Consider the following 14,552-nt stretch of genomic DNA (forward strand, 5'->3'; position numbering starts at 1 on the left):
GGGGGGGGGAGGTCTCCAATTTGTGGTTCTGAGGACTCCGGTGTTTCAGGTCTCTGACTTTGGGGGTATCGGGCTTTGGGGGGGAGCTGGATATGGGAAGCTCTCAGTCTGGGGGGTCTCGGGGGGGCTCCGGTTTGGGGGATTCATGTGCGGGGGTCTCGGGACTTGAGAAAGCCTGGCTCTGGGGGTCTCAGGGTTGGAGGGCGGCTGTGGTTTTGTGAAGCCCTCACTTGGGGGAGTCTCGGGGAGGGGCTCTGGTTTGGGGGTCTCGGCGCAGGCAGGATTCACGGACGGGGGTGTGGGGAGTTGAGAAGCTCTGACTTCGGGGGTCTCGGCGTTGGGGGGGGGGGGGGGCGGCTGAGGTTTTGGGGAGCTTTCATTTCGGGAGTCCCGGGGGGTGGGGGGGGGGCGGTTTGGGGGTCTCAGGGCTTTGGCTTTTCGTGGCTGGGGGGATTGGGGGGGGGGGGGGGAGGGGCTCGGCTCCGCTTTGAGGTCTCACTCCGGGGCCGGAGGGGGAGTGGAGAGACTTGGGGGGGGGGGGGGGGGGAGGGGGTCTCGGCGCGCCCCCGGCGGCCGCTGTGCGCGGTGCAGCCCCGCGGCTGCGGCAAAGGCCGCGCGCATAAATTATGTTCATGACGCAGCAGCAAAAGGGAAAAAAAAAAAAATAGAAAAATCCCCGAGCCGAGAAAACCCAGAAAACACAAAAACCACCAGCCCCAAAATCCAGCGATTCGCCCCGAACGGCCCCAAATCCTCCCCGCCTCAAACCCCCCCCTCCTCTCTTTTCTCACCCCCAAAACCCCTCAAAGCTCCGGGGCCGCCCCCCCCCATCTCTCCCCCCCCCCCTCCCTTCCACCCCCCCCCGCCCCTTTGTGCCGCCGCCGCCGCCGCGCGGTGCAGCGGTGACCGCGGAGCGGTGCGGTGCGGTGCGGTGAGTGCGGGGCGCTGCGGGGCCGCGCGGGGGCCGGGCGGGGGGCGGTGGGGCCCGGCGCGGTGAATATGCAATGCGGTAATTAGCATAATTTATATATTTATGATAAAGAGAGAGCGGTGCGGGGATCGGTTGTAGGGGGTTGTGGGGTGGATTGGGGGGCGGCTGCCGGGCGGTGGGAGGGGGAGGGAGGGGGAGGGAGGACTTTGGGGTTTGGGGGGCACGCGGTGGGGGTGGGCGAGTTGGGGGCGTTGGGCTTTAAGGGGGCTTTAAGGGGGCACGCGGGGGGGTCGGCGAGTTGGGGGTGTTGAGATGTGGGGCGCAGCGTGGTTTGGGGGCACAGGAGGTGGGGGGTTGGGGAAGGTGAGTTGGGGGCGCTGGATTGCGTGGGGGGGGGCTTTGGAAAGGCACGATTTAGGGATGTTTGGGGGGCACGGGGTGGGGGGGCGTTGTGAAGGCATTGAGGTTTAGGGGTTGCGGAGTTGGGGGGTTATGGGGTGAGTTGTAGGCGTTGAGATGTGGGGGGCGCAGCGTGGGGGCAGTGAGGTTTAGGGGACGGGGGGGGCTTATGGGGGGCATAACTTTGGGGCATTGGGGTTTGTTGGGTTCGGGGGGGTTATGGGGTGAGTTGAGGGCATTGAGATGTGGGGGGGGCACAGAGTGGGGACATTGAGGTTTAGGGGACAGAGGTTGGGGGGCTATGGGGGGCATAACTATGGGGCATTGGGGTTTGTGGGAGCACAGGGTGGGGGGTTATGGGGTCAGTGAGATGGACATGGAGATGTGGGGGGGGCACGATTTGGGAACGCAGATTTAGGGGGACACAGAATGGGGGGGGCAGGCAGGACATAAAGGGGCGCTGGGGGATTGTGGGCACAGAGTGGGGGTTATGGGGTGAGCACTTGGGGGCAGTGGGGTTTAGTGGGATGTAGGATGAGGGGCTTTAGGGGGGTCACGATGTAGGGGCTTTGACGTTTTGGTGGGGGGCACAGAGCAGGGGGTAATGGGGTGAGTTGGGGGCATTGAGATGGAGGTCGTGAGCTGGGGACACAGATTTAGGGGGACACGGGATGGGGGGGTTTATGGGGGACACGAGCTGGGAGCTTTGTGATTTGCAGGGTGGGGGGGGGTTATGGGGAGAGCAAGGGGGGGGCACTGAGGTTTACGTGGTCGATTAGATTTGGGGGGGGGGGGGGGCAGCAACCCGGGATGGGGGGGCATGCAGGATTCACGGTGCGGATAGGAGATGAGGGGGGGTCTGTGGTGGGGGACACTGGAGTGCTTTGGGGGGGGGATGACTGTGCCCCCCCCCCCACAGGGAAAGGGGTGGGGGGGATTTGGGGGTGCCGGCTCTCCTCTGTTGTTACCTTGGGGGTGGGGGACACTTTTCCTATGTGAGGGCATTGCTGGGGTGCAAAACACCCAGGGGGGTGGGGGGGGGGGCGATGCAGGAGGAGGGGAGCCTGCGTCCCCCGAGGGTCTGGTTTGGGGTCAGGGCGGGGTTCTGCCCCCCCCTTTAAGGGATGTGGGGTTTGGGGGGGCTGAAAATGGTAAAACCAGTCACGACAGAGCAGAGCGGCTGCGTTTGGTGGCGCAAAGAGGATTTGGGGGATAGCAGAGTTAAAGCCCCACGTGGCAGCCAACCCCCCCCCCCCCCCCCCCCAACCCCCCCCACAGCCATGAAAACAGCTTTGGTAGAGCTCCAAAGGGGAGAACCTGCAGGGGAGAACTCAGGGCGTCCCAGGGAGGAGCAGTGGGGGCTGACCCACCCCCCCCTTCCCCCAGTGTGGGGCAGTGGAGATCATCGGATCGTAGGGCAGCCCCAGTTGGAAGGGGCCATAGGGTGCATCGTGGGGAGGGGCTCTGCCCCGTGCCTCAGTTTCCCCACTGGGGGGCTGTGCTGGGAGCACTGGGAGCACCGCGTGTGTGTGGTGAAAGCATTGGGGCTTTGGAGGAACCCGAGGCAGTCACCCCATAGCGCCCAGCCTGTGCTCCCCAGTCCCCCTCAGTGCCCCTACATTGTGCCCTATTCACCCCCCATTCCTCCCCCCCATTCTGTCTCCACGCGCATCTCACTGACCCCATAACCCCCCCACCCTGTCTGAGGGGGGCAGCAGGCAGATTTGGGGTTGGTAGGGGAATTCAGGTCGCATTTTCCCACCTTTCTCCACATGTTGGATTGGGTTTGGTGACCCCAGTGGGTCCCTTCCCATATTTGATCACCTCACTGACCCCAATGGGTCCCTTCCTGTATTCCAATGAACTCATTGATCCCCGTGGGACCCTTCCCATATTCAGTGACCTTATTGATCCCAATGGGTGCTTCCCTTATTTGATCCCAATGGGTCCCCTCTCGTATTTGATCACCTCCTTGATCCCAGTGGGACCCTTCCCATGTTCAATGACCTCCGTGATCCCAGTGGGTCCCTTCCTGCATTCAGTGACCTCGTTGATCCCTACGGATCCCTTCCCATACTCAATGACCTCGCTGATCCCGATGACTCCATTCCCATGTTCGATGACCTCATTGATCCCAATGGATCCCTTCCTATGTTCGGTGCCCTCGCTGAACCCAGCGGTCCCTTCTCATACTTCATCTACTCGTTGATCCCAGTGGGTGCTTCCCATATTCGATGACCCCATTGATCCAAACGGATCCCTTCCAACGTGGGAGGCTCTGTGAGCAGGGCGACGTGGTGGCGTGCGTCCCCAGGATGGGAATTGCAAAGGAATGAATCTGGGATAACGATGGCCGTTCCTCGGCGCCCCTCAGCCCCTCGTCCCCATTGTCCCCATTGTCCCCAAATGACCCGGCCCCAATTAACCCCATCGGATCCCTCACTGCCAGAGAGTTCCGCCCACGTGGGATCCGCGTGTGACTCATCAGTGCTGTAATTAACACGGGGTTGTAATCACTTGGAGCAGCTCCGGTGGTCTTCTCCTTCCCCTTCCCCCCCCCCCTCTTTTTTTAATATTATTATTTTGTGCATTTTGGTTCTGGCCGCCATCTGGTGCCGAATGGCTCTTCTCACCACGCGCTGTGTGCCGCCATCTGCACCAATTAATTGTCCCATTAATTGCAAAAAAAAAAAAAAAAGAAGAAAAGTGTGAAGAAGCCCAAACGCAGCCCTGCATCCAGGGGAGCTCCCATATCCGAATTGTGACACCAAACAGCTCAGAGCTGGCTGCTGAGATCCATGGGGTGGGATGGGATGGGATGGGATGGGATGGGATGGGATGGGATGGGATGGGATGGAGTGGAGTAGAGTGGAGTGGAGTGGAGTGGAGTGGAGTGGAGTGGAGTGGAGTGGAGTGGAGTGGAGTGGGGGTGAGGATGGGGATGGGGATGGGGATGGGGATGGGATGGGGATGGGGATGGGGATGGGATGGGGATGGTTCTCAGCCCCATGGCCTCAGCTCTGCTTTCTCTTTCCCCACAGCTGACAGTGTGACCCCAAGTGCCACCGAAGGACTGGGACATCCCCAACCCAACAGTGCTCTGCGGCGCTCAGAGCAAACCGTGAGTGAGAAGTGGGGGCCCCCAGAGCGCCCTGCAGCATCCATGGGGTGGGACTGGGGGGGTCAAATCGGGTGAGCTTCAAGGACCCTCCCAACCCAACCATCCTGTGGTTCTGTGATCTTTAAGGGCCCTTCCAATTCAGTCATTCCGTGGTTCCGTGATCTTCCAGGACCCTTTCATCCCGACTCTGTAACGGTCCTATAGTCTTTCCAGGACCCTTCCAACCCAACCATCCCGTGGTTCTGTGATCTTCAAGGATCCTTCCAACCCAGCCATCCTATGGTTCTACGATCTTTCAGAACCCTTTCAGCTCAGTCATCCTACGGTTCTATGACCATTGAGGTCCCTTCCAATCCAACCATCCCATGGCTTTATGATCTTTCAGGACCCTTCCAACCCAACCAGTCCATGGTTCTATGATCTTTAAGGACCCTTCTAACACAACCCACTGCTGCAGGTTCCTCTCTTCCCACTCTCCACCCACATTTCCCTGCACCCCTGCCCCATGCAGTCAGTTCAGGTCTCCTTGCTCTGCTCTGCTCACCTTTGGCCAGGCCCTGCTTGATGGAGGGTCCCATCCCAATGTTCCCATCCAGATTTTCCATCCCCATGTTCTCATTTGGGCTGTTCCCATGTGGATCTTCCCATCCAGGTGTCCCCATCTTCATCTTCCCATCACGGTGTTCTCATCAGGCCATTCCCATACATCAGGATGTTCCCATTTGGGTGTTCGATGTGGATCTTCTCATCCAGGCATTCCTATACGTGGGTTCCCATATGGATGTCCCATCCAGGTGCTTCTATCCAGGACTTCTCCCATATGGATTTTCCCATCCATGTGTTCCCTTTTGGATGTTCCCATATGGATCTTCCCATCACGATGTTCCCATCAGGATGTTCCCATCCAGGCTTTCCCATCAGGGTGTTTCCATTTGCTGTTCCCATACAGATGTTCCCATATGGATCTTCTCATCATGGTCTTCCCATCTGAATGTTCCCATCCAGGTGCTCCCACATGGACGATGTCTTACGGTTGTTCTCATCCAGGTCTTCCCATCCAGGTCTTCACAACAGGATTTTCCCATCCAGGTGCTCCCATGTGGGTGTTGCCATCATGGTGTTCCCGTATGGATGTTTCCCATTCCCAGGTGTTCCCATTGAGGTATTTCCATTTGGGTGTTCCCATATGGATGTTCCCATGTGCATGTTCCCATATGGATCTTCTCATCACAGTCTTCTCATCCAGGAGTTCAAATCAGGATGTTCCCATCCAGATGTTCCCATTGAGGTATTTCCATTTGGGTGTTCCCATCTGGATGTTCCCATGTGGATCTTCTCATTGTGGTCTTCCCATCCACGTGTTCCCATATGGATGATGTCATATGGTTCTTCTCATCCAGGTGTTCCCATATGGATGTTCCCATCAGGATGTTCCCATATGGATGTTCCCATGTGCATGTTCCCATGTGGATCTCCTCATCACAGTCTTCCCATCCAGGTGTTCTCCTCCAGATGTTCCCATCAGGATATTCCCATCAGGACGTTCCCATTACAGCGTTCCCATCCGGTGCAGCCCCTGGGTTTGGTGTAGGAGCAGGGTGCCCAGGAAAAGTCCCATTTATTGAGGACCCCCCTAGTTGGTGACCCACGCCCTCTCCAGGCCGCGTTCCTCACCCTTTTCAACCTCTTTCCGAGGTTCAAAAAGATTTTCCTGCAGTTCTCTTTCTGTCCCACCTCAGGGCAGCAGTGGTGGCAGTGATGGCCACCAGGACGTGGTGACAGTGGTGGATGTCACCCATCTGCGGGGCGAAACGCATCCCCAAGGCGTCCCTCATCAGATGCTCGTCCACCTCTTATGGAGGCACTTTGCTAATGGGAGGCAGTGGGGGGAGCAAAGGATGAATGCAGGAGGGAGGAGGGGGAGTGCAGCCCCCAACAGCAGTGTGAGACCCCATGGGTGTGTGAGACCCCAAATGGGTGTGTGAGACCTCAACTGGGTGTGTGAGACCTCAAATGGGTGTGTGAGACCCCCAATGGGTGTGTGAGACCCCAAATGGATGTGTGAGACCTCAAATGGATGTGTGAGACCCCATGGGTGTGTGAGACTCCAAATGAATGTGTGAGACCCCCAATGGTTGTGTGAGACCTCAAATGGGTGTGTGAGACCTCAAATGGGTGTGTGAGACCCCAAATGAATGCGTGAGACCCCAAATGGGTGTGTGAGACCCCAAATAGCTGTGAAACCCCAGTGGATGTGTGAGCCTCCATGGGTGAGTGAGACCCCAAATGGGTGTGTAAGACCCCCAGCAGAAATGTGAGCCCCCATGGGTGTGGAGACCCCCAACCGGTGTATGAGACCCCCAATGGGTGTGTGAGATCCCCGTGGGTGTGATGAACCCCAACTGGTGTTCAAGACCACCAGAAGGAGTGTAAGACCCCAACAGGTGTGTGAGACCCCTAGTGAGTGTGTGAGACCTCCAATGGGTGTGTGAGACCCCCGTAGGTGTGTGAGACCCTCCAGTGGCTGTAGGAGACCCCAACAGGAAAGTGGGACTCCAGTAAGTATGTGAGACCCCCAGTGAGTGTGTGAGACCCCCAGCAGGAGTGTGAGCCCCCTGGTGGGTGTTTGAGCCCCTCCAACAAGAGTGTGAGACCCAAGTAGAAATGTGAGACCCCCAATGGGTGTGTGAGACTCCCATCAGGAATATAGGACCCCCAATGGGTGTGTGAGACCCCCAGTGTGTGTGTGAACCACCTGGTGGGTGTGTGAGACCCCGACAGGAAAGTGGGCCCCCAATGAGCATGTGAGACCCCAGCGAGTTTGTGAGCCCCCAGTAGGAGTGTGAGACCCCCAATGGGTGTGTGAGACCCCAGTGAGTGTTGAGACTCCAGCGTGTGTGAGACCCCAACAGAAAAGTAGTACCCACAATGAGTGTGTGGGACCCCAGTGAGGGTGTGAGCCCCCCAGTGAGTGTGTGAGCCCCCAGTGGGTGCGTGAGGCCCCCAAATGATGTGTGAGCCCCCCATCAACAGGTGTGTGAGCATTTCCTGCTCGGAACGCTTCCTTGCACCTCCAGTACCAGGGGAAATTCAACCCAAGGAGCGATGCTCCGGGTGGGCAGGGGATGATGTGGGCTGTGTCCCTTCCTTGCAGCATGAGGAAGGTGTGAGCCAGACCCCCACCCTCCGCCACCTCCTGGGGAGCGCGCAATGGACGCTGCGGCCGTGCGGAGCCAGGATGCTCCGCTGACGGTCAATGAGCAGGTATGAGTCCCCGGGGGGGGGAAGGGAGGGGGTTGGGGGAGGTGGGCAGCCCCACGGTTGGTCGCTCCATCATCCAGAGAAGCAAAGTTCTGTGGGAGATGCGATGGAAGTGCCCCTGGGTCGGCTCTGTGTGTCCCATGGGGTCACTCCGACCCTGAGGTCGATGCTCAGCATTTGCCTGGTGCTGTTTGATGCCATCGCAATGTTTGCTGCCCCTGGGGGGGATCTTCTGAAGACATCACACCCCCCAGTGCTGTGGTTAATGACAGCAGAGCCCTTCGGCTGCTCATTAAGAGAGCAGAGAAATGGGCCCCGCTGTGCTCGGGGGCTTCGAGCTCCCCTTGGGGATGTGGGGGAAGGATTTGCCCCGTCCCTCGAGGTGTTCAAGGCCAGGTTGGATGGAGCCCTGGGCAGCCTGGGCTGGGATTAAATGTGAAGGTTGGTGGCCCTGCGTGTGGCAGGGGGTTGGAACTTCGTGATCCTTGAGGTCCCTTCCAACCCAACCGTTCTGTGATTCTGTGATTGTGGAATCCCCCCCCTTCCGGAGCTGAGTCACTTTGGGTGTCCTCAGGTCATCGTCATGTCCGGCCATGAAACCATCCGTGTGCTGGAGGTCGGTGTGGACGCCGCACCTCATGCCGAGGAGGAGCGCAGAGCAGCGGCGGTGCCACCACCAGGGAGCGACCTGCAGGAATCGCCGGCACGGAGCGGCGATGCGGGCACCGAGGACGGGCAGCCCAGCGCCGAAACGCAGCGCGGCACAGAGACGGCAGGTTGGCTTTTGGCAGCAAACCGAATGGCCTCGCTCGGTCACCGGGTAGCAAAGTCAGCCCTCGTCATCCTCCTGCAGAGCATAAAGCGTCAGACAGCGCGGCTCCGCGCCCGCGTGTTGTGTTGGTGGGGAGGGTTACCTCGACCCGGCTGTGAGGTGTTGTGACTGGGTTGTGGGAGGAGGGGATGGCGTTCAGAGGGACCTCGAGAGGCTGGGAAGGTGGGCAGGGTGAAGCTGATGAGGTTCAGCACGGCCAAGGGCAGAGTTTGGCACTTGGGCTGGAGGAATGGCAGGCATCCATAGAGACTGGAAGGAGATCCTTGAGAGCAGCCCTGCACAGAAGGACCTGGGGGTCCCAAGGGATGAGAAGCTGAACGTGAGCCAGCAGCGTGTGACTGCAGCTCGGAAAGCAAATGGGATCCTGGGCTCCATCAGCACAGGGGTGGCAGCAGGGACAGGGAGGCGATCGTCCCCCTCTGCTCTGCTCTTGTGAGCATCTTGTGTGCTCTTGTGTACCATCTGCAGCACTGCGTCCAGGGCTGGAGCCCCCAGGACAGGAAAGGCAGGCAGCTGTTGGAGAGGGTCCAGAGGAGCTGGAGATGAGCAGGGGCTGCAGCACCTCCCTGCAAAGCCAGGCTGAGGGAGCTGGGCTCGTTCAGCATGGAGAAGAGAAGCTGGGGGTGAGCTGAGTGCAGCCTGCAGTGCCTGAAGGGAGCCTGCAGCCGGGAGGGGAGGCAGCTCTGAAAGGGAAGAGCAGGACGAGGGGAAATGAAGCTGAGGGAGGGCAGATGGAGGCTGGATGTCAGGGAAGTTGTGTGCTGTGAGAGCGGTGAGGGGCTGAACAGCTGCCCAGAGAGGCTGCGATGCCCCGTCCATCCCTGGAGGTGTTGGAGGCCAGGCTGGATGGGGCCCTGGGCAGCCTGGGCTGCTGTGAAATGGGGAGGTTGGTGGCCCTGCGTGTGGTGGGGGGTTGGAGCTCCGTGATCCCTGAGCTCCCTTCCAACCCAACCGTCCTGTGACTCTGTGACTCTGATGTTGTTGAAGCTCAGCTCACAAACCTCGCTGAGTCAGCCCATGGTTTGGCTGCCTGCACTGCTCACTCTGTTGGTCCTCGCGTGCGCTCTGCACGCACTGCACTTCATGCAGCATCTTCACGCACCGCATCTCCTCTGTTCTTCAGCATCTCTCGGAGATGGGGACCCCCCCACCCACCCCTCCCATGGGGCGGCCCATCACTGCTCTTCCAGAGGAGAAATTGTGCCTGATGTCCAACCTGACCCCCCCAGCACAGTGTCTCCCATCGCCCCTCGTCCTGTCATTCCCACTGAGCACAGCCCAACTCCCCATGGGGCCGTGTGGGTCACTGAGACGGAGCTGCTCTGCATTCCAGGGGGGGAACCAGGGTGGAATCCAGAGTTGATATATTGAATGCAATGGGACTGAGTGCCAATCCGGGCACCCCCACCCCCTCCACTACTGGGACACCGGAGCTTATCTCTGCCAACCCTTTTTAACACAACACCCCCACCCCATCCTCCCGCTCTGCGTGCTGATCCCCTCTCCTCCCCCTCCCCAGGCAAAGCCAAGCCTCCAACCGGAGTCCCCGCCGTCACAACGGGCACCCTGAGCCCCTCCAGCAGCCAACAGCCGCAGCCCCTGGCCCCGCTGGCCGTGCAAACAGCCCCGCAGGTAACTACGGGGGGTGGGCCGGGGGTGGGGCAGCTTGCTGGATATGGGGACGCGCACACACGCACACAGGGCCGCGGGTCGGGGGCGCAACAGCGCAGCGTTGGCACGGGGTGTGGAGCCGCCCCCCGGACCACCGCCGCATCCCCCGCTCGGCGCCCTCCCCCCGAGGTGCTGCCAGAGAGCGACGCGAGGGGGTGGGCCGGGATGATGGGGTGGGGAGCATCACCCCCTTTTTGGGGTGGGGGGGGGGGGGTAAGGAGGGAAAGGGGGGGTCGGCAGAGCTGGGATCCCAGCTGTGAGATGGGTGGGAGCACCGGCCGCGCTCGCTCTTGCCTCGCTGATGCTGTCTGCAGTGGAGTTGATTTTTGTTCTTTTTTAAATCTTGTTTGCTTTTGCAGGTCTTGACTCAGGAAAACTTAGCAACAGTTGTGACAGGAGTAATGGTTCCGGCAGGGACAGTTACTCAACCTCTTCTTATCCCCATCAGTATTGCAGGTCAAGTGGCAGGTCAGCAGGGGCTGGCTGTGTGGACATTTCCTACAGCAACGGTCGCTGCCCTTCCCGGACTGACGGCTGCTTCTCCTACAGGGGGAATTTTCAAACCGCCTATAGCCAATCTGCAAGGTAACCGGTGCTCTTCTGCTTTGCAGCATCCTTAATTGCACGCCTGCTCCTCCCCGGCTTGCGCCGAACCGCGGCCGTCCTCTCCCGGAGGGGTCTGCACCGGTGGTTAATGGCGGGCGTTGGAAGAAGCAGGGTTTGTCGGGACCCCCCCGCGTCCGAAAGGTGCTGGGAGAGCGGGAGAGGGGCGGGCAGGACGGAGGATGGCGGTGGGGTGAGACGAGGACCGGCGCGGGGTTCGGGGCCGGGGGCAGCCGTGGGGTCACGGTCCGGTTCGGGGCTCCGGGCTCAGGGCTGGGAACCCCCTCCCTCCCCCTTCCCTTCCCCCGGGGTCAGCACTGTGGGCTCTGTGCGTGCAGAGCCGGGCGGAGGGATCCATCCCTGGGTTGGTGGGGGGCGGGGGAGGAGGTGTGGGGGGGCGCCGGGCTGCCGGCTGACCCGCAGCATCCTCGGGACGGGACGGACGGAGCCGAACCCGCAGGCGGCTTTGCGTCCCCTCCTGCCCCTCTCACGTTCTTCCCGTCTCTTTCCTCGCAGCCGCCGCCGCCGTCCTCAACACGGCCATCCCGGCCCCGCTGCCCCCCGCTCAGCCCCGGCCCCCCCCGCAGCCGCAGAGCTCGTACCCCTCCCAGCCCCCCCCCATCCTACCGCAACCCAACGCCGCTCCCGCAGCGAAACCGCTGGAGACGCAGCCCCAGATCGCGGTGCAGCCAGCCGGATTCGCCTTTAATCCGGGCATAGTAAGGAGCCGGGCAGCCGCCACAACCCCTCCCCCCCCCCCACGTTTGCCACCCCGTGTGCCGCGGGCGAGGGGCTCCGTGCCCCTCCGGCGTCCCTCCCCTGCCTCAGTTTCCCCATCTCCGTGGGATGCTGAGCCCTCTCTGCTGTCCCGGGCGGGCACGGAGGGGGGGGAACGACCCACATTGGCCGTGGGCCGGCGGGGTGACGGCTCCTCTCGCTCCCCCCGCAGATCGGTGCCGCTTCCCTGGGGGGTCAGACGCAGCTCCTCGGTTCTCTGGCGGCCGCCCCCGTGATCGCCAACACCATCCCCAGCGTGCAGAGCATCGCGGGGCAGCTCCTGACCAACGCGCAGGGACAGGTACCGCTAACCGGGGGTAGGGGAGGAGTCGGCGCTGCGGGGATGGTCGTGTGGGGGATGGCCGCCCGCAGCTCACGCTGCCTCCCGCTCCGCAGGTGATCGGGACCCTCCCCTGGGTCGTGAACCCCCCCGGCATCGCGACGGCCAGCCCGGCTCCCACCCCCAGCCTGCAGGTGCAGGCGGTGACCCCGCAGCTGCTGCTCAATGCCCAGGGCCAAGTGATCGCCACGTTGGCCAGCGGAACCATCCAGGCAGCCGCAGGCAAAAAGAGCGGCCCCCCCGAGACCCCCAGCAAGAGTGAGGTGAGCGCCGCGCACGGGGAGGGGTGAGCGCATCCATGGGGCGTGGATCGGCCCGGCCCCACTGAGTCATCCCATAGGGGGGGCTGCATTGGGGGCACTGCTGTCCCTGTCTGTCCCTGGTAGCTGCAGGTGACAATCACCCCATAAGGACTCTGTGGGGCTGGGTTGGGGACGCTGCTGTCCTCCATGTGTTCCTGGTACCTGCAGGGTGACAATCACCCCATAGGGATGCTATGGGGCTGGGTTGGGGACACTGCTCTGACCCCCAGGTGCAGCCCATCCAGCCGGCCCCAGCTCTGTCCCAGCCAGCTGTGGTCATCGCCAGCCCAGCCCCAGCAGCCAAGGCGAGCCCGGCCCCCATCCCCATCACCTGCTCGGAGACCCCCACCGTCAGCCAGCTGGTGTCCAGTGAGTCACTCCGCTCCCATGTGGTGCTGAGGGGTGGATGGGGGGGGGTTTCCCCTTTGGGGTGGGGAGGTGCAGTGGGATCCGTCACCGCTCACACCGTACGTCCGCCTGCAGAGCCCGCGGCGCCCAACAGCAGCGCCGAGGAGGACGGCATCAACCTGGAGGAGATCCGGGAGTTCGCCAAGAACTTCAAGATCCGGCGTCTGTCCCTGGGGCTGACGCAGACGCAGGTGGGGCAGGCGCTGACGGCCACCGAGGGACCGGCGTACAGCCAGTCTGCCATCTGCAGGTGCGGCGTGGAGATGGGGCAGCACTGCAGCCACCCCGTGTGGGAACGTAGGACGGGGGGATGGTTGGGTTGGGAGGGCCCTGAAAGGTCGTAGAGCCATGGGGTGGTTGGGTTGGGAAGGTCCTGAATGGTTGTAGAGCCGTGGGGTGGTTGGGATGGAAGGGTCTTTCACCATCATGAATCTACAGGATGGTTGAATTGGGAGGGTCCTAAAAGGTTGGAGAGCCGTGGGGTTGTTGGGTTGGGAGGGTCCTGAAAAGTCAAAGAGCTGTGGGATGGTTGGGTTGGGAGTGTCCTTAAAAGTCAAAGAGCCACAGGGTGGTTGGGATGGAAAGGTCTTTCAACATCATAAATCTACAGGATGGTTGGGTTGGGAGGGTCCTGAAAGGTCACAGAACCACAGGATGGTTTTGTTGAAAGGGTCCTTAAAGATCACAGAACCGTGGGATGGTTGGGTTGGAAGGGTCCTGAAAGATCACAGAACCGTGGGATGGTTGGGTTGGAAGGATGGGTTCCTTCCAAGGCCGTTCCCCAAGGCCGTGGTCGGTCTCAAGCAGCCAGAGCTCAAGTAGCCTCAAGGTTTGTTTTTGGGATTGGGTTTGGGTACAACGCTGTCAGCAGTGCGGTGACTCCGTGGTGGCCCCACAGGTTCGAGAAGCTCGACATCACCCCCAAAAGCGCTCAGAAGCTGAAGCCGGTGCTGGAGAAATGGCTGAGCGAGGCGGAGCTGCGCAACCAGGAGGGGCAGCAGAACCTGATGGAGTTTGTCGGCGGGGAGCCTTCCAAGAAACGCAAGCGCCGCACGTCCTTCACACCGCAGGCCATCGAGGCGCTCAACGCCTACTTTGAGAAGAACGCTCTGCCCACGGGCCAGGAGATCACCGAGATCGCCAAGGAGCTCAACTACGACCGCGAGGTGGTCCGCGTGTGGTTCTGCAACCGCCGCCAGACGCTGAAGAACACGAGCAAGCTCAACGTCTTTCAGATCCCCTAAGGATGGGGGTCCCTCCTCCAACCACCCCCCCCATCCCGACCCCCCCCCTCACCCGCAGCCTCTGCCATCAATCAGCACTTTGTGACCCCACTCCCCGACCCCAGCCCTCACTCGGCTCCGTGGGGGTGTGGGGTTCCCTCCCCACCGTTCTGCTCCCCTCTCCACCTCCCCCCCCCCCAGCCATGTTTGCTCCCCGTGTCACACGTGTGCCTCGTCGCCCCGTTCTGTGCGTGGTGCCGGACCCCTCTTGCACCCCATGTCCCCCCCTGGGGAGGAAGGGCCCCATTCTGTGTCTGTTCTCCCATCCCAGAACTATGTTTTTTTTTTTTTTTTTTTGTGTCTGTTTTCTCCTTTTTCTGTGACTTTTCTGTGTTTCTGGATAGCGTTAAGGCCCCGGTTGGGTTTCAGCCCTTTGTTTCGCCCCTTCCCCAGGTGCTCAGCCCTCTGAAGGACTATAGAGCCACGTGAACCCCGCAATGAAGGTGTCACAGCATTGAGGTCTGGGGGTGCCCCCCGCCCAGCGCTGTGCCCCCCCCGGGTCCCACATGGATGCTGCACTAAGGGGGGATGGGCAAGGCTGAGAATGAGGGGAGAGGGCTTGGGAGTGGGACCTCCCCCCCCCTCCCCGAGCCTGGGGAGCGATGGGGATGGATGAACAGGGAT

The 14,552-nt window shown here is 61.2% G+C and overlaps 1 protein-coding gene across 1 annotated transcript; it reads left to right on the plus strand.

Moving 5' to 3' along the window:
* Positions 1-7,661: 7,661 nt before the first annotated feature.
* On the plus strand, positions 7,662-13,889 carry POU6F1 (POU class 6 homeobox 1; the record flags this gene model as incomplete). Its single annotated transcript, XM_079547827.1, has 10 exons — positions 7,662-7,715; positions 8,287-8,488; positions 10,064-10,176; positions 10,575-10,800; positions 11,335-11,537; positions 11,768-11,896; positions 11,992-12,198; positions 12,468-12,606; positions 12,721-12,895; positions 13,544-13,889. 10 exons carry the CDS (start codon positions 7,662-7,664, stop codon positions 13,887-13,889), a joined length of 1,794 nt encoding a protein of 597 aa, XP_079403953.1.
* Between the last annotated feature and the right edge of the window lie 663 nt (positions 13,890-14,552).

This window comes from Tetrao urogallus (assembly GCF_951394365.1).
Source record: "Tetrao urogallus genome assembly, chromosome: 31".
Lineage (NCBI taxonomy): Eukaryota > Metazoa > Chordata > Aves > Galliformes > Phasianidae > Tetrao > Tetrao urogallus.